General features: G+C 35.4%; 1 protein-coding gene and 1 long non-coding RNA gene across 2 annotated transcripts; both read left to right on the top strand.

The window, feature by feature from the left end:
* The first annotated feature begins 14,594 nt into the window (after positions 1-14,594).
* On the top strand, positions 14,595-19,543 carry LOC149529873 (uncharacterized). Its single transcript, XM_089808946.1, has 2 exons — positions 14,595-15,040; positions 19,122-19,543. Exons 1-2 carry the CDS (start codon positions 14,702-14,704, stop codon positions 19,305-19,307), a joined length of 525 nt encoding a protein of 174 aa, XP_089665072.1. The 5' UTR covers positions 14,595-14,701; the 3' UTR covers positions 19,308-19,543.
* Positions 15,047-18,624, top strand: LOC149529874 (uncharacterized). Its single transcript, XR_016358501.1, has 2 exons — positions 15,047-17,411; positions 17,643-18,624. It is a non-coding gene; the product is annotated as an uncharacterized LOC149529874 (long non-coding RNA).
* Positions 19,544-19,895: the final 352 nt, after the last annotated feature.

The following is a 19,895-nucleotide window of genomic DNA, read 5'->3' on the forward strand; positions in this document are numbered from 1 at the left end:
TGTATGATCAGGACCTATAGTTTATGCATTGTCTATGTTCTTGGTTCCAATCATCATAATGTCTGGCATGAGTGTTAGCCTTGGACGTTTGCTTTATGTGTGTGTTTGTGTTAGCCTTAGACATTTGCTTTATGTGTGTGTTTGTGGTTGGATCATTATCTCCATCAACATGACGAGAGTGGACCTACAGGTTCCATGTGGTTGGGAGGCATAGCTACCTTTACCACTATTGGGGACCGGTGCACAAAGACTTTCTATTATTCTAGTACGATGGTTGTTGGATGTTTTGCTTGGTACTTCAGGTTTTGGAGTATGTTATCTTGTGATTTATGCTTTCATTGGAATGCTTGGGTATCATGTTAGAGAATGCTAGTTCAATTGTCACATTCCTATATTATGATATTTAGCATATGTTAGATGATGAGTTTGATTTGTAGGATTATCTTATGCTTTAGCATGTTAGATTTCCTTATTCTTATGGTGTAACATATTTTAGTAGTGACATCCTCATCAAATAGCTCTGATGATTTGGTTGATGGTTTGGGATGTTACATATGAGGGATGGCTAAAACCCATGATGGTCTCATGATGCTATTATGGTTGGGAGGTACTATGCACTTAGTTCATTATGATGTTGCTTATGTACACTATGATGTTGCTTTCAATTATTCCCTTCACTGCTTTGTTAGATGTTTAGATTCTATATACATCTTTCTATCTTTCAGCTATTGTTCGAGTGTCCTTGCCTCAAAATGTGGATCTAGTACTCCCCGAAGTGGAGGAACTTTATTTTTTTATTTTTACCTTTTTATCTTTTGGTGTGTTGTTTTGGATTCTCACACGAAATTGTATATTCTCATGCAAGAATGTGAAAGCTTGCGTGGGGTGTGAGGTTTTCTCGCATGGCTTTTGGCACTTTCTCATGCAAAACTCCATACCAGTGTTAGGGTACTTTGGTTTTTGGGTCAAGTACTTTCTCACATCGTTTGGTGCACTTCCTCACATGAAAGGTAGGTTCTCACGTGGCTTTCTGCACTTCCTCGAGCAAGATTTTTGTCTATTGTTGGTCCTCATGCAAAAAACAAGGGGTATCTCCTCTAGTGTTTGGGGATCATTTTTTGGTGTTTTAAGTAGCCTTTGGGTTTACTTAATTTTCCATGCTTTGATAGATCTTAGATTGTTTGTGTTTTTGTTGTTTTGGGTTTCTATTTTCTGTTTGTGTGTGTGTTAGTTTGGGTAGTGGCATTTGGAGATTTGTTGGTTGTCAAGATTGGGATTAAGTCTTTTGTTGTGATCTTTGTGATCCCTATATGACATTGTTGTGTACACTCATACTCATATTTTTTAATTTATTTTTTATCTTAGCTTGTATTTCATCCTTGTTCCAAGGATCTTCGGGCGGGGCATTACACTTCTCCCTCACATCAGACAAAGGTCATGGACCAGAGGGATTTGCAACCATATTTTTTTCAAAAGGCATGAGATATAATAAAATTTGATCTCCTAATAGCTATGGAAGAATCTAGAAAGAATGGTGCCATGCTAAGTCATTTTAATGCAACTAATATTGATCTAGTTAAGAAGGTTAACCAACCTAATTCTTTTGTAGATTTTAGACCTATTGCCTTGTGTAACACTATTTACAAAATATTCACAAAGGAAATTTACCTCAGGCTCTAGCCATTAATTCCTAAACTCATCTCAGTTCAACGAGGTGGGTTTGTGCCTAGAAGAGAAACAATCAAAGGTGCAATGGTAGCTCATGAAGTGTTACACTCAGTTAAGCAACATAAAATTCTTGCCTATATAGTGAAACTAGATATGATGAAGGCTTATGAGAAGCTAAGTTGGAACTTCCTTCACAATGTTCTCTTGGCTTTTGGTTTTAGTCAAAAATGGTGCAAGTGGATCATGCAATGCATTAGAGGGGTCACTTTCTCCATCCTCATCAATGGATCCCCAGTGGGTCACTTCAATATCATACAAGGTATTAGACAAGGTGATCCACTCTTTCCATTTTTGTTTATAATTATGGCAGAGGCATTAAGTAGATCAATATCACAAGCTCATGATGTTGGAAATTTGTTCAGTGCTCCCCTCAAAATTCATGACAAGGGCTTAAAAGTCTCATGTGTAATATAAGTTGAGTGGTTGTATTGGGCATTAATAGATCGGTCTTTTGGTGCAACAACAACCCCACTCGAACAAATGGTATTAGAGCTAGGTGACATGTTCAAATCCTTAGACCCTTGGGTAACGATGAAGGGGAGATTGTTGGAAATTTGTTCAGTGCTCCCCTAGGGATTCGTGACAAGGGCTTAACCACCTTTTGTGTAATATAAGTTGAGTGGTTGTATCGGACATTGATAGATCGGTCTTTTGGTGCAACATCAACTCCACTTTAACACACGATCATGGTCTTTGGAAAGGAATCACGATTCCTAACTCTCTCATATCAATTACACACACATTATTCGTAAATGATACACTATTATTTGGGTTGGCTACTACATTTGAAATCACACAGATGAAGAAGGTCCTCAAATTTTATGAAACTACTTCTGGGCAAAAAATCAACCCTCACAATCATTATTTACATTTAATGTGAAGGCTTCATTAAAAAATAAGATTGCCTCTATTTTAGGCTTCTAGGAAGCTACTCTACCTAATACATACTTGGGAATACCCCTCTTTATGAGAAGTAACATAAGTAAATTCTAGAATTCTATTGTTGACAAAGTTAAGGCAAAAACTACCTAATGGAAAGCTCATTGGCTATCCCTTTAAAACAGACTACTTCTAGTAAAATCTTGCCTTGCTGCAATACCAAATTATGTCATCTCAGTCCTTAAAGCCCCTGTTGTTGTCATCAAATATCTTTATAAGATCATCTCCAACTTCATTTGGATAGAGAACATGACATGCAAGAGAAGGATTCATTTGGTTTCATTCAAAAAAATGACATCAAGTAAACTGTTTGGTGGTGTGGGAATACACGATCTTACCCTTAGAAATCAAGCATTTGGTGCAAAACTTGTATGTCAAATGTACACACACCCTTTAGTCTCCTAGGTTAGAACAATTTAAGCCAAACATCTAGATTCTCCCAATAAAACACATATCTTCATTGTGCAAAATCTGCCTTCTCGATTAGTGATCTGGAATTTCATGCTCCACTCAAGGCATCTTATCACTTCCTACATTACATGGGAAGTCCACAATGGTGAGCAAGTCAATTTATGGTTGGATTCTTGGTCTATTTTTCCCCCTTTGGTGTCGATTCAGGATCTTAGAGTAATTTCAGCTTTGGTATCTTCAATTTGGGGCACAAAACTCGTGCACTACATTGACACAATTTAAATTAGCAGAAATAAAGTAATATGGAAAAACTTTTTGATCTCCCTATTCCTCTTGCTCAACAACATTTATTGTGTGATATTCTACAAGTTAGACACATTTTCCTCTCAGATATCCAAGATGAAGTTAAATAGGCCCCATCAAATACTAGTCAATATTCAATCAAGTGAGGATATGTAGTACTCTCTCCAATCCAAAATGATATAGCTAGCTATAGACCCTTCATTTTTGGTTGGAGTCAACTAATTCCACCTAGATTTGGATGCTTCTTATGGTTGGCTTTACAGAAGAGAGTATTGACAAGTGACTGCCTTGCCAGACTTAATATCTCTAGTCCATTTCTTTGTGTTTTCTACAAAAAAAAGTAGAATAGTCAAACCACATATTCCTTAATTGCGATTTCATTCAAGACTGTTGGATTTTTATTCTTGCAAAGCTAAACTTGAGTTTTCCCCTTCTAAAGCATCTTTGGGACCTGCTACAATCTTGGCCCTTGTTGTACCAATCTTCCCTTTTTCGCTCCTTGTGGACTATAATTCTAGTGATAGTTGTTTGGGCACTATGGTGGGAGTGGAATCAAAGGATCTGTGCTCCCAGCGTGGTCCAAATTAATTCCAAACTCTTGCGTAGAAGAGTATTGATGCCCCATTCTATTGCACTGATTGGAATGCTCAAAGTTATTAAAAAAATAATTGTCTTGCAGTGTGTGAGAACTCATATGCTTTGGTGTAAGAAAACAACAATCGGCACAGTAAGGTTGGGAGAAATCACCATTGTTGTGATCTACTGGGAACAAAATGTTATCTCTTGTATTGTGAACTTGAGAAAATTTCCATTCATTGCTCATGGATGACTGAGGTGAATTTTTAGACCGTGTTGTAGTATCAAATTGCCCATTTTGAGTATTTGTACCATTATTTAGCATATCACATAGAGGAATGAATTCTTTATTAGGAGTCTCATCTTTAGAATGAGGAAATACCTTCTCATTAAAGATGACATCTCTACTCCTAATGATCTTCTTATCAGTTAAACTCCAAAGCCTAAAGCCAAACTAATCTTCTCCATATCCAACAAAAATGCAAGGCTCAGATTTAGGATCTAGCTTGCTTCTTTTTTCTTTGGACACATGTGCAAAGGCCTGACAACCAACAACTTTAAGATGAGAGTAAGAAATTCTTCTACCTTGCCATTCCTCTTTTGGAATTCTGAAGTTTAACCTTGAAGAAGGTCTTTGATTAATTAGATATATGGCTGCACTACATGCCTCAGCCCAGAATTCTTTTCCAAATCCTGCATTTGAAAGCATACACCAAGCTTTCTCCATTATTGTCCTGTTGTGTCTTTCTACTGCCCCATTTTCTTGAGGGTTGTAGGGTACAACTTTTACCCTACGAATACCATTATTTGCACAATAATTTTCGAACTCCAGCGAACAAAACTCACCTCCATTATCCATTTTTAAACATTTGATCTTACGGCCCCTTTGGTTTTCAACAAGAGCTTTGAAAATTTTAAACTTAGAAAAAAATTCAAATTTATTTGCCATCATATATATCCATACTTTCCTAGTACAATCACCAAGGAAAGTAACAAAAAAATTTGCACCTCCTAAAGAGCTTACCTCAACCGGACCAAAGACATCCAAGTGTACAAGTTACAATGGTTTTTCTTTGAGATTATGTCCATCTTTCAAGAAGCTGACCCACTTTTGCTTTCCGTGAAGGCAATGTTCACAAAATTCCAAATTTTTTGATTGGAGACCTGATAGTTGATCCCTTTTGAGCATTATCTCAAGGCCCTTTTTGCTCATGTGGCCTCATCTTTGATGCCAAAGTGCTACATCGTTGCCCATGACTATCATAGCAGCCCCTATTTCAGTAAGCTTCTCAAGAAGATAAAGATTGCCTACTTTGTTTCCCTTGGCAATTATTCTCAAACCCTTGGTAACTTTCCAATTATCTAGATGTAAGGATGGATAATATCATTGTGCAAAGAGCTAACTGATGGAAATCAGATTTCACTTTAATTTGGGAACATGGCAAACATCTTTTAACAACCATTGCCCTCCATCTTCCAGCTATAAAAAAATGTCACCTTTGCCAATTATTTCATAGGATTTGTTGTATCCAAGAAATACCTCTCCAAATTGACCTTCATGGTAGTTTGTGAAACAATCCGTACATGAAGTAGCATGGAAAGAAGCTCTGGAATCTATCACCCAAGAATTTGATTTTGAGTCACTTATAGAGATAATTAAAGCACTTTCATCTTTCTCATAGGTTGTATTTGCTTCCATGTTTCTCACATTTTCTTGTGCTTTCTTGCAAGCCCAACAATTTCTCTTTGTGTGGCCAAGCTTACCATAAAACCAACATTCTCCATTCTTGCCTCTTGACCTTGAATGATTGGGTGACTTTGATCTTCGCTGATTGTAATTATTATTTCCTCTATGATGACTTCTTCCTCTTCTCTCAGTGCTGACCATAGTGAGAGCATCACTGGATGAGGAGTCTTTGTTACTCCTCATGTCTTCACTTAATAAAGTGGCAACAACTTCATCGTAGGCCAGCTTTGACTTCGTAGAGTTTGAAGTACTTACAACTGTAACTATGAGATCCCAACTGTCAGGTAAAGAACATAACAAGATGATGGCTTTGGATTTGTCATCTTGAGTCATACCAACCGAGCTTGCTTGAAATAGTAGGGTATTCAAATCATTTATGTGATTGGACATTGCAGTCCCTTCCTTCATTTTTAGTTTGTAGAGTTTCTTCATAATGAAGATTTTGTTTGTAGCTAACGCCGTTTGATACATATTCTAAAGTTTGTCCCAAACTTCTTTCGTTGACTTCTCATTTGAGACATTGAACAAGACATTTTTCGCTAGGAAGAGAAAAATGGATGCCATCGCCTTGTCATCCATCTTTTCCCAATCTTCATCAGTTGTTGTAGATGGTTTCTTAGACTTTCCTTTGATTGAAAGAGCCAAGTCTTGCTTAACCAGCAAGGAGCACATCTGCACTTTCCATAGGCTGTAATTCTTGCCTGTAAATTTCTCTATTTTCAAATCCTCCATGTTTTCGAAAAATTCAACACCAATTTCCCAATCTGCACACCTCATGCTTAGATACCAATTGAAAGGATTTAAATAGAGAAATAAAATTGATGCAATAAAGAAAAATACACGACACTAGATTTATCCTGGCTCACCACAATAGTGGCTATGTCCATACTGCAAAGTATTAGATTAATATGTAAAAAAGGTGATTAAAAATGAGCAGGAGTAGCATATAAAAGGGCTCCAATAATATTACAAATGAAGAGTCTTTGAAAACCAAGAGACTCGATTATCAGAGGGAACAATGACGTGACTATTATCCTTCACAATATCAACACTCTCAATCTTTTTCACTCACATGCTTCCTACATTGTTTCCCAAGCTGATCACATCCATCTTTTCTCTGCAACTTTCTCTTGGTCAATTTGGGTATCACATCTTACTTTGGATTGAATTTTGGTTCTTCTTTGGTCATGGTAGTTGGGTGACACTATTCAAGCATCTCATATTATGGTTCAACTGAACCATCTGTTATAAACAGATTCATATGCCCATAGATCTTGGTGTGATTCCACCGAACAAACAACATATTCTTTTTGCACATATATGAATGGCCTTAATCATTCGATGTAAATTTGCCTCCAAGATTTCACTTAGAATGGGGATCAATATTGCCATGCATATTCTCATTTAAGCTCTAGTGAGAATGAATTATCTGAAAACAATTCCTTGACGAATTTCAACTACCTTTGAATCATCGGGCTTGAACCACTTTGAACCACTAAAAACTATTTGAAAAGACTACACCAACTGTACCAAATTGAACCATTGAATTTACGCTTCAAATATGAATTCTGAATCTTTGAGCCTCAACAGTGAACCTGGTTGTATTTGAATTTGATGAACCTGTGAACCTTCTAAATCTATTTGTACCTGTCTAACCAATTTGAACTAGCTAAACCAATTGAATTTGGTTCAAGTGTTGTTGTTGAACTTAGCAACAACTAATTTTGAGATTTTAAATGGGGGTCTATAAAGGTACTAACATCTTGCAAAACTTCTAAAAGGGTAGTTGAGACACTAATTTTTTTGGAGGGTCCTTTGACACATTGGAGATACAAGGAGAGAAAACCTATTAGGTCAACCTAATTGCAATTAGGCTTACTTCCCTATTGACTCTACATTTAGTATTTATAGCCTTTTCTTAGTTACATAACCACCCAACTATTCCTAATACCAAACATCTTTCCCTTTACATCATTTTTGCAACTTTTGCAAAAGTTGCACTTTCTAATTTCCTAGCAACTTTAATATTTTTTTACAAGAATGACTTCTAACTTTGTCAAATCATCCAAGACCGTATTATAAATCCCAAAATGGACTTAAATGGACAATCTAAACTATTTCAAACCCATCCTTGGGCATTTTGTAAATTTTGACTCTTTTGACCAAATCAAGACCTCCTTGTACAACTTTGAAGACTTGTTACAATTGAATTACATGGCTTTACATAATGTAATGAAATAACTTGCACAATAGAAAAAATAATATGAAATATTATATAAATACTTGATAATAACTGAGAGTAATAGGCCACTTTGAGGGGGCAACCTCCAAATATCTCCAATGAGAACACACTTCGCAATATGATCTTGAAATAAGACTCACAACCTCTTATATATACCTAATTATGCTTAGGTTGAATAGACACAACCTATATAACACCTAGGCCGACCTACCTACCTAAATAATAATATAATAATGATAACATGACTTAATTAAGGATTAAGATAGCCACAAGTTGATTATTCATAACCCTATATACACCAATATTAGCGACATAGCACATAATGACTCAATATGACTCAAAATACATAAATGACCTTGCAAACTTAGAAATTAATGAAATTTCTCATGACATGACTCTTGACCTGTTGGTGTACCTCTACAACTAGGTGCTCCTCTACCAATTACCCTTAAAACAAATTTTCACACATAAATTTTCATTGTGAATCGTGGCCATTTATTATAAGGTTAGACGTGGAATGGAATATATTCTATGTACCTTTTGTGGGCAATTTTAGCCCATGGTTTTGCAATACCATTTTATTTTTTCATGTTTGTATATCCTATATATTAGGTGCCTTAGAGACATTGTTATATATTTTGTAAGAGTACAATAGTTGTTGAGTTACCTATTGATCAATTCTGGTGATACTTCTATAAGAAGTTTCCTATAGTGTAATCTATTATTTGTTTTTGAATAATATACCAAACAACTTTTGGAGTGTGGAGTTGTTCATCTATAATAATTTTCCCCATGTAAATCACTATGTTGAGATATGCATGTTGTGTATGTTACTTTTGTTAAGTTTTTGTAACTATTATAAATATCTAAGAAGGTTTTTACATTACCATCCTCTCAAGGTTAGTGTAGGAAGTTGTTCTACTAAATTTCCTTACAAAAATAAAGATGAGTGGGTTAGAAGAAATGAGGTGTTAGAAGACCTCAAGATTTGTAGAAAATGTATATATAGATTCTATAAGCAATGATTGACAAGAATCCGTGATAAAAGTGGAAGTAACAAAGCACAAACAAGATTGGGTGGGTTAGAGTGAAAGTAAGGTCACTAAATATAAGTTGAACTTATAACGTGGAAATCTCGATCAAATGACAACAGGTCATGAAAAATCCAAATTTTAATTATATATATAATGAGGGATACAAAATTATAAAAATCATATATAAAAATAGAACATAGCTTAGTGAATCCAAGAGTAGGCAAGCTAGAGAAAGATGAGAGTTATAAATAAATTGGAGTGCCTCATAAAAATAATAGATATGAAAAAATGATGTGAAAGGTAAATCAATCCATACTCAAATTTAAAAGTAAGATATTGCAATTAGAATGTCATCGATATGAAAATTGTAAAAGGGTAAACCCTAAAGTAAAACTCTAGGGAGGTATAGCATCATATGAGCTCATCAAAATTAAAAGAAAATGTGTATTTGATATCAAAGTTAGTATAAATTAATTAAGTAAAAGACATGTATAATAAGATCATTTTCAATTAATAAATATTTAAAATTAAATAAGGAGGGATATAACATTTATTTGTGGGAGTTACAATAGAGAATACAACATGTGCTATACATATTCTATTGGATATTTCTATTTTGAAACTTCCTCAAAATTATAATGATTACTTAATACTTTGTAGGTTAAATCCATTTCTCTTGATAAATTATGTGTGGTGTAGATCTAAGTTTTATTGTTTGGACTTGATTTGGTGTTGTAGAATTTGTATTTAATGTAATATGTGCTTTTCTCTTTGTTAATTGCAAATGATCTACAATATTGAAAGTTACATTAGAAAATGTCAAAATACAAGGATTAAGTCTTCTAAATTGACCAACTTGATGAGATTGTGTAAAGGCTGTCTCTGCAAAACAAATGCCACATCAACAATCTCTGTAATATGTGGAAAAATCAACGAGGGTCAAAGTCTTTTGAATATTGACCATTCAACATTAGTTGATTAACTATCATTAACATTAACTAAAATGATACATATACATATATGCTCAAATTTTAAAGAAACTATAAATTTGTTACCAGATTACTAATACCAAATACCAAATGCCAAGTGGTCTAACCATGTCAACCAAGTTGAAATGAGCTCCAGAACCTATCTAAGATCACAAGGGTGAGAATATTGTAGGAGTGCTTTACCACCCCACCACAAAGCTGTTAAGCTTCCCCAAAATCTTTCCTGACATGAAAGATACCAAGCCTGCAACGAGGTAAAAGATACCAAGCCTGCAACGAGGTAGACTAACCCAATAAAACCAAAATAAGTAATGGAATTGTGCAATACATTATTTATAGCATATTCATAAAATCTCCATCCATTCCGCAAGGTAACATAATGCACTCATGCATCAGAAAAACAAGGAACACATTCTCAATATGCACTATCTACACATAGGCATTTCCATAAGTTATTTCAATAAAATAAGCATCATGTAAGAGTTATCATAATATAACATTCATAGCAGGTGAAATATTTGAGTTGCATGATAATTTCTGAGTATTATTCCACCATAAATCTCAAATTTCTCATAATATTCTTGAGTAATAAATTACAAGGATTCATATCATTCTTTCCTGATTTATCAGATGGAAGCATACTTCCTAATCACTAGGAACTTTCATTCATTTTGAATTACATTATTTCAAAGTAAAAACATATGCAAAACTTAAGCATTAACCAAAAATATAGTCATAGACATTCACTATTCATCAACTTAAATACAATAGGATACAATATACCCAAAATTAAGTTATCAGATAAATGCATCTTTATCCTGATGACATCTCACGAATTTGGTATAGTGTATGTTTGAACATTCACAAATACACAATCAAAGTATTGGTTCAAAATTATGCAACAACAGGGTAACCACTCAAGAAAAGGAATTTTTGGAAGAATAGTTATTACGTTTCAAGACAAAACTAAATTTAGTCCAATCAAGTAGTCAAGAACATCACATGATCAATAATGTACAAATTTTTATGGTAGGTAAGTTTCGTTTCAATTTATGATCAATCATAGATATTTTACTTGACTTTGTTAATGAGTAAGGAGCAATTTTTAAATAAATAGCAACTTGACACTCAAATCCCCTGAGGAAATGGTGAAATAAAATCTCCTATATTTGCAGTTAAAGAAAGTCAATGATTTGTATGAGATCTAAGTTTCAAGTATTTCCCATCAAGATCTAAGTAATTATGGTGATTTTAAGTTACTAACTAATACATGGAATAAAACTATTGCTAAATGTCACCTATAGCATTCGCTCACCAATAGAAACCATCTTTATCTGGCACCACTAAGACGACAACTACTCAATGGTCCAATTCTTACATTGTGACATTAATGCATAGCCATTATGTCCACAAATTGATCACGATTATTACAACTATCAGAGAATAGACCAGTCTAGTTGTGTCAAAGCTCAATGAAGCATGGCCACTAATAAAAGAAGCATAGAAAATGACATAGCATTTTTGTCAAGAAAGGTTATCAGTAGGAACCCAGTAATAAACCAAAGATGTGATTTGATTTGTTTTTCAACTCAAATATCCATTGTGTACAAATACTGAAGTATAGACAATGCTATGGTCTAGCTCAGTGAGCTTTGATGGAATGAAGAGTGGAAGTGGGTCTAGACTAGTAGACAATGCTAGTTATGAATCTTGGTCCCATTCTGGCAGAAAGATTGTTTTGCACTAGATATCAGTAAAATAAAGATTCAGAGTGGTCTCCATTTCGAGCAAACACTAACTCAAGTCCAAAGGGAGAACATGGTAGGGTTGTTACTTTCACCACAAAACAACCCAATTTCAAAAACAAATTTGCATCTCACACAAAATTGGATACTAATGGTCTCACAAATCAAATATGAGATTCGATGTGCTATTCTAATTTAACTTCACCTTGCCAAATGATACTAAACTAATGTAAATGGACATGCAGCACACCTGGCAATAGATTTTAGAATCACAACACAACCTAACATTGTTCCATAATAAGCTCTCTATCCATAATAAGCTCTCTACCCACAGAGCATGCACATGATCTATAACAACATAAGCTTGAAAATGTCTAATATCAACCAAAAGGTAAAACTGAGTTCATGGCTATAAGTAACTCATAATCACTGAGCTCAAAGCCCAAAAGGGAATACCCAAATTGCACATCAAGAACTTGTTTTCTTCTATGTCAAACATTCATTTGAAGGTAAAGCTAAGCTCTTGGCTATATGAAAGTAATACACAAAATTGCCGAGCTGACAACCAAAAAGGAAGTAATACCCAATTTAAAGATAAAAAACCATCATGGTAATATCTTACCTGCTTCTTCTGCATTTCTTCTGCCGACATCATACATGGTATTAGCATTTGAAGAACAACGTTCTGCGAGAAAAGGGCCATCTGGTGTTGAGGCAGCCATTGCATTATCATCTGAAGAAAAGTTCAATTTATATGTAGAGCATCCACTCCTATTCTTTCCCAAGCGCTCAACACCTCTAGTCTACCTATGCCTTCAAACCTCTGCTTGTGTCTATGAACTGCGAGTCTTTTCTTCCCTTGCAGTCCTTGTCATTGTTCCTCCTAATCAGATATACTACCATACATTAATGATCCCACTCTCTGTATATGTTCGTTCCAAAACCTGTTTTGCTTGCACTACATTTATAATCCCCTCTGTTGGTGTTAAAAATGAGGAATATATTGTTGCTCCCTCGATTTCAAGTATTTTGAACAATTATTCATGCTCTTTGTTTTATTTCTGAGTAGAAGAACTAGATACATGGGAATTGAAACCGACTGCTCTCCCCATTGCATGGTCTATAGGTTATATAAATATGTATCGCTGAAGAGAATTAGGAGAAGGCATCATGTTCCAATAACCGTCCTCCTCCCATTCTTTGTTAGCACCACTGAATTTGCATGCGATACCCAAGATGACCTCTCCCAACTGAATGGTAACTAACCCAATCCACCATATCCAGAATTAATGATAACCAATTCTAATCTTTTATTATAATTATAAAAAGTTGGTTCATTTTTCCATCCACGTGGAAATGTGATGCCGAGTATTTGGCAAGAAGAAGTTGGTTGTGACAGATTGACTTCATAGTGCTTGAATTTTTTTAAAATACACTCATTAATCATTCAAGTGTCTTCCACTACATAATTTAATGTTTCATAGAGGGCTCCAAACAAAGTTTTTTAGGAATTATTATCCTCTTCAACATATAAGAATCTTTAGTATGAATTATATTAATTAATGTACATTGCATGACTTTGAATACCAAGACAATAATAATTCATCTAAAACTATGTCAAATTAACTTGTAATGACCAATGTAACATAAATGAATTGACAAATTTACACCATGTGAATATGAAATCACTCCCACATTGATGAAGACATGCTGCAGGAGCAAGTGCTGGGCACAGGCATTTTTGGTTTGTAATTGTGATGGTGTTTAAATATTTTTTGTTATTATTAAATTTTAGGGTTTGCATTGCATTTGGGCTGGTGTTTAATTTTAGGGTTTAATTTAATATTTTGTTATAACTTTAGTAAAGGTTTAAACAAACCTTTACGGGTCTGGTGGTTGCCAAAACCAGTTCTTAACTGTTTGGCTTCGTTTATAAATTCTCTCCGAAATCTTTTGAGAGAGTATGATTTGAGATTTTCTTTTCTGTGTGAAGAAGGACTGAGATATTGAGAAGCTTATTATCTGGCCCTAAACAGATGAATTAAATAATATTTGTAGTGCTTTCTTGCTACTTGGTTTTGATTTTATTTTGTTCTGAATAAAGTAGAACTAGCATTTTTTTTTTTTTTGGTTTAGAAGTTATTGCTATAGGAAACCAGACTCACACAAGAACCTCTAGAAGTTTATTTGGGCAAAAATGCCTCTTGCTTGCGTGAACACCATGTGAAGTGGCCTGAGTGTGGTGGAAAGTGGGTAGGAGGAATGTACATTACTCTCTTCATGGCCATTTGCAAGAATGGGCTACAGTTTGAAGAAACGTGTGTTTGGTAAGGCAACATCCCTATGTGCTTGCCATGAATGAACACATGTAACCTGTAAGGTGTTGTTCATATTTGGTATTTTCCCTGTAGTTTTTTTTCGGTTTCTTCTTTCCATCCAATATTGAGCCTATTATAGGCTTTGTCCTCGTTATCTCCTCATCAAGACATCTTCAAATAAATGAAATAATAAGAAATTCTTTAAGTAATAATGTTGAAGCTCTTATACAATAATAAAAATACTTTCAAATATACTTCTTTATCAAGGACCACTAGAACTAGCAACATAATTGGGAAATTTTCACCATGTGAAAATGAAACCACTCCCACATTGATAAGAGCTTCAACATTATAACTTGCACAAAATAATGGCCCAGCTTCCCGAACTCATAAAGCAAGTGGGTCGCAACGTGTGAAATGGCGAACGCAGGAGGAAGTGTATAACTAAAATTTGGAGATTTTGAATCGGGCTTATCACCAATTTAAGGTGAAAAAGAGAGCATGAGAACCGCGGGAGGAAGTGTATAACTAAAATTTGGAATTTTTGAATTGGGCTTATCACCAATTTAGGGTGAAAAAGAGAGCATGAGAACCGTGGGAGGAAGCGTATAACTAAAATTTGGAGTTTTTGAATTGGGCTCATCACCAATTTAGGGTGAAAAAGAGAGCATGAAAACCCTATCGACTCCCACGCCAGAGTTGAAGGGTTTCGTGGTGGGGGGGAAGGGGAGTGGGAGAGCGGGCAAGATTGGGAGTGGGAGAGCGAGGGGTTCTTGCAATGGCAATTCTATGCGCCCCAGCACCACGCTTATGACCATTCCCTCTCTTTGCAGGGCCTCCCTCCGCCGGAGAATCCTTGTGCCCGACGATGACGACAACGACAATGATGATGAAGAGGAGAATCACACACTTGTACGACTGGAAGCCTACACAGAGGTCGTCAGATCCGAGGTTCTTCTTGTGCACGCCTTGCTTGATGACCAACCGGACCAAGTTATCATTTTTAAGGTATCCTTTGCCATTTTATGGTTGCCCTTTAGTTTTCTCAGTCGTTTCTTCTTTCTTATGTACGAAAGACCTCCACCTTACTCACGATGGCTACTTGCATCAGGTCTATTGCAAGTTCAAGGAATCTTCTCTTTGCTTTCAACTCTGCTTTCTTGTTCCCTTTTTAGTCCATGGTTTTCTTTCCTTCAATTTTAATGCTATAAGTCATTCAAATATAATTTCGTTTACAAGTTACCTATTTGACTCCGTGCAAAGTTATATTCCTTTGCAGCTTTTTCTCTTGTGATTTTCTTTTCTTGTATAAAATTGTCTTCGTTCTCTTTTAATTCCTTTGCCCTCAATTTTGGCTTCTCGTGACCATCCTTGCTATTATGGCTTCTCCTTTCTTTGTCTTGCCCATCCCCTCAGATTGAATACCATTTGAATCTGGTAAATTCTACATCTATACATTTGTCAACTCTCTAATTTAATTCATGATTTAGTTTGAACTCAAGAAAATTCCAATGATTCAATTGGGCTGGAACCTATGCTCAATTTCGTCCAGACTTATGATCAACTCCTTTTCTATATATCAATAACCTATCATTAGCTTCTTATTCATAACTAAGAAACGATAAATGATATATCAACAAGGGTTATGAAATTTCAGATTTTAAAACTTAATACACCATTCTCTAGTATCAACATATCATACAATCTGTATAAAAAGAAGGGCTTAAAAACATCATTCCTTCAATGCATCCCCATATCAAATATCTGAACATGACCAAATATGTGGACAAGTAGATCCAAACATTTTCTACACGAGGCAAAAGTAACAACAATCAATTTTTATACTTGGTTCAAAAGCTATGGTTTTTTCTTTCACTTAACTTTTGTATTGAAACCATACACAAGCAAATTGAAATTCATCAAAATAATAAAGCTTACTAAACATGCCCATATGTAGGACTAGGGACTACTGGTACTCCAGACATTAGTCTGAATTATAGTGTGTAGCATAAGGGTTTTTGTCCTCAAGAAGCTTGATCTCTTTCCTTGAAGGGTTTCATCTCCAAGTCACAGTTTCTAAAATTTAATATCCAACCCAAAGAAGAAATAATTGTGATGTTGAATTCTGAAACGTATTCTTAATATCCAACCCAAAGAAGAAATAATTGTGATGTTCAATTCTGAAACGTATTCCTTCTCTTCTCCCCAGGGCGTTATATATCAGGCACCCTTTCCCAGTGTGTTTCAATCAAATGCAGGTAATTCCTCGTGTTGTCAGTAATTGGTCAAATATCAAATTTAGTTCCTCAAACTGGGCAGTTAACTGACAAATCAGTCCCTCAAACTAAAGCAGTTCTGAATAGTTAATTGGCCGTACATTCAACTTAATTATAGTTTACTACAGTTCTAACTTACTGACCACATTGCCTTCTTATTCAAATCCTAACTAAGGTAATTATAGCGCTGATTATGCTACTTCTATGCTGACAATCAACCAATTAATTTCTGGAGATTAACAAGGAGCAGTACTCAGTTGCCTTAATTATTGAATCGTATTTAACTACTTACAGAGTCACAGAACATTCACTTCCTACCTAACAACTGACAGAAGACTCCAGAACATTCACACAGTGTTGCAGATTGAAATGGGGAATTACGAATCTCCCCTAATGTAATTGCCTGCCCTCTTGCCCACAAGCAAAGCATTGATGAGTGCCTATATCTTTGGTTTTCCTTGGCAAGATCCTAAGCCATTATACAACAGCAATTATCTTGGACTTGAGAGAAAGAGCTTTGCCTCATTTTGCACAAATTACACCCCTTAATATACCAATCAGGCATAATTACTTGAGAGCAAGCTTGGTCTATTGCTTTTGCTAGCTGAGGTTCAAAACCTTCTTTTGTTTCCTCGAGTGTAAGAAAAACAAGACTAGAGCCGTTAAGATATCTTGCCGAATGGCTACAGCTTTGATACATTAGAAAGTGAAATCAAGGAGTCCTCTGCAAAATTTGCTCTTCTGATGCACACTTGCCGTTTTGAATCATCAATGTCATATGAAAACTTGCACAGTAATGGCTCGATCTTTCAAAAGCTTGAAACCTTGCGAGATGTTACTAGGACATTGCTAGAAATCATTGGAATATCCTTTTCAAATTTTGAGTCTTTGTTATTCAGCATGCAATGCTGATTTCTGATTGTGTCCTTTGAGAAAAACCTTTTTTGGTGCAGGAAATCATTGCTACTAGCATCAAAAGTAGAAGCATTTTATTTACCTTGTGCTTCAACTCCATTTTGTCATGTTTCTGGTTACTGTTTCGGCCTTTTCAGTTCTGCAGCTTCTTGACAAGTATCTCCAAGTACTAATAAAAGAGACTCTAGGTTTGAAATCTTCTGCTTTACTTGGATAATCTCCTCTGCAATGGTTGTCTGAGGTTTAGTTTCTTTATCTTTTTGTAAAAACATGGGTTTGGAAGGCATTAAATGAGACTAACTACTGGTTGGTTATTCGCAGTCGACCCATCCTTTCTCATTGATATGTTAGCTGGATTTGGATTTTGTTTGCTACGTGAAGGTGTTAAATGGGACTAACTACAGGTCTGTTATTTGCAGTTGACCTTTCCTCTCGCATTGATATGCTAGCTGGATCTGGATTTTGTATGCTACCTGAAGGCATTAAATGGGACTAACTTTGCAGTTGACCTTGTTGGACTAACCGCTAACGTTCCACTTTAGGATTTGTGACATGGTTTAACAACCTCCTGCGTCTTCAAGTGGAGTGGTTGTTGTGGGCATTAATAGGTTGATATTTTGGTGCAACGATAACCCTAGCTTATAAAAAGTGGTATCAGAGCTTGGTCACAAGTTCAAATTCCTTGGGTAACGTTAAGGAGGGATTGTTGGACTAACCGCTAATGTTCCCCTTCGGAATTTGTGACATGGTTTAACAGCCTCCCATGTCTTCTATAAGACTAGTGGCTGCATCGAGCATTAATAGGTCGATCTGTTGGTGCAATGATAACCCTAGCTTGTAACAAACCTTTCCTCTTGCATTGATATGCTAGCTAGATCTGGATTTTGTACGCTACCTTGCAGCTCTAAGTTTGTTCTAGTAGCTCAGTTGTTCTTTGTTGGCTCCTTGCCCGCCCAGATCTATTGGTCATGTTTTGCTAAACTATCATCTATTTTCTCTATTTGATGTCTCTTTCCTTAATTTGGATGTTTTGGGGTTTATTAGGTCATTTCTCTTTCCATTCGTTTGAGGGTGTATTGGTTGGTTGACTGTGACTTGTATTGGTTTATTCCAATCAAATTCTCCATCATTAAGTATTTCTTTTTCATTTTACAGAAAGTTTTAAATCAATTCAATTGTAATGTGTAATCAAGGTCAAGCCAAGTGATGATAAAATTGTGTCCTCTTTGAGTCTTATACATAGCAGCATCCTATTTTTATAGCATGCATGATAATTTGTATCTTGCTTAGCTATAAGAATCTTTGAGAACAAAGGTTATATTTTGGTCGCTGCTGCAAGTTACATGAAATTGATCTTCTAAAAGACAACATGCATTTATGCAGCCATTATCTTCTCTCCAACTTCAATATTCTTCATGGGATCTCTGTAGATGATTTCGACTGTACGTCTATAGCTAGGAATTCAAATGATTGGTTGCAGATAATTTCTCATTAAATGCATGGATAAATTTGTTTGAATTAAAATGGTTAAATAAGTTCCCATGCAACCACAGAAGGTGGATTCTTATTATCTTCTATCATTCTATTCCCGACTCCGGGGATTAATCAACACATCTCGCTTGTCTTCTTTTGAATTACAAATAACATGTAGTAATTTAATATCTTTTTTTTGCTTCATACGAAGGAAATGTGTTTGTAAAGAGATTAAGGAATAACGCCTGCCGGGCAGTGTTTACCAGTTAAATTGCCTGAAAATCATATTCCACACCGAACATTATTCAGGCCTTAAAGTAGATAGATAAGTTAATTTTTATAATAACATGAATTAGTTCTAATATTTATGACAATGAGAATGGATCTTTTTCTTAAAAAGTTTGTTCATATCAATGATATTTCAGGGCTTTTCATCTTCTTTGGTGCGGAGAACATCACCGGATCCTTCAAAACCTGTTCTGCCATCAAGAGCAATTATAAAGTCCATCGATAGAATTAGAGGGCCATTCAATCCCACCAACATAAATTATATCCAGAAAGACTTGAAATGGGAAGAATTCGAGGAGCTCTTGAAAGAAAAACAGTTGTAATTGCTTGATAATGGTTTTAACACCATCAAGAAATGTGCAAGCCGATTGTATTATGTGATTGATATGTTAATCAGCACTACTAAATATTCCTTCATACATTCAACTATACAGAGAGAAAATGGTCTTGGATTAAGCCCAAAGTGGGATTAATATTCAAGTTTGTTAAGAACAACTACCACAGTCGTGTTGAACTGTCAGACATCTTTAATGGAACTTACCGATTCCATTTATCATAAGAGGTTTTGTTGCACTACTCATAGCACCTGTGTTCCGAGTTTTAAATAAAATTGCACGCAGCAATGAGGGATTGTTGGTATCAGAATATGGAAAAATAGCCTTACCTGTCACAATACTATAACTTACTAAAATTTAGTGCATTTTTATGTGTTAGTCAAGACTTGAAAAGTCTATTAAGGGAGAGGATCCCGTACTTGAATACCTTAATTTCACACTTATAATTTTAAATCACTTCCAGTTTTTTACAGCAGTTTATTTGGCGAGTCATTACTTATAACTAAGGTTTCAAGTCGACATCAGCCATTATGATGTCACATCAGCATGAAATAAAAAGTGAGACCAATAGTCGTG

Source organism: Cupressus sempervirens, chromosome 11 (assembly GCF_028749045.1).
Source record: "Cupressus sempervirens isolate cs-2001-9-10 chromosome 11, ASM2874904v1, whole genome shotgun sequence".
NCBI lineage: Eukaryota > Viridiplantae > Streptophyta > Pinopsida > Cupressales > Cupressaceae > Cupressus > Cupressus sempervirens.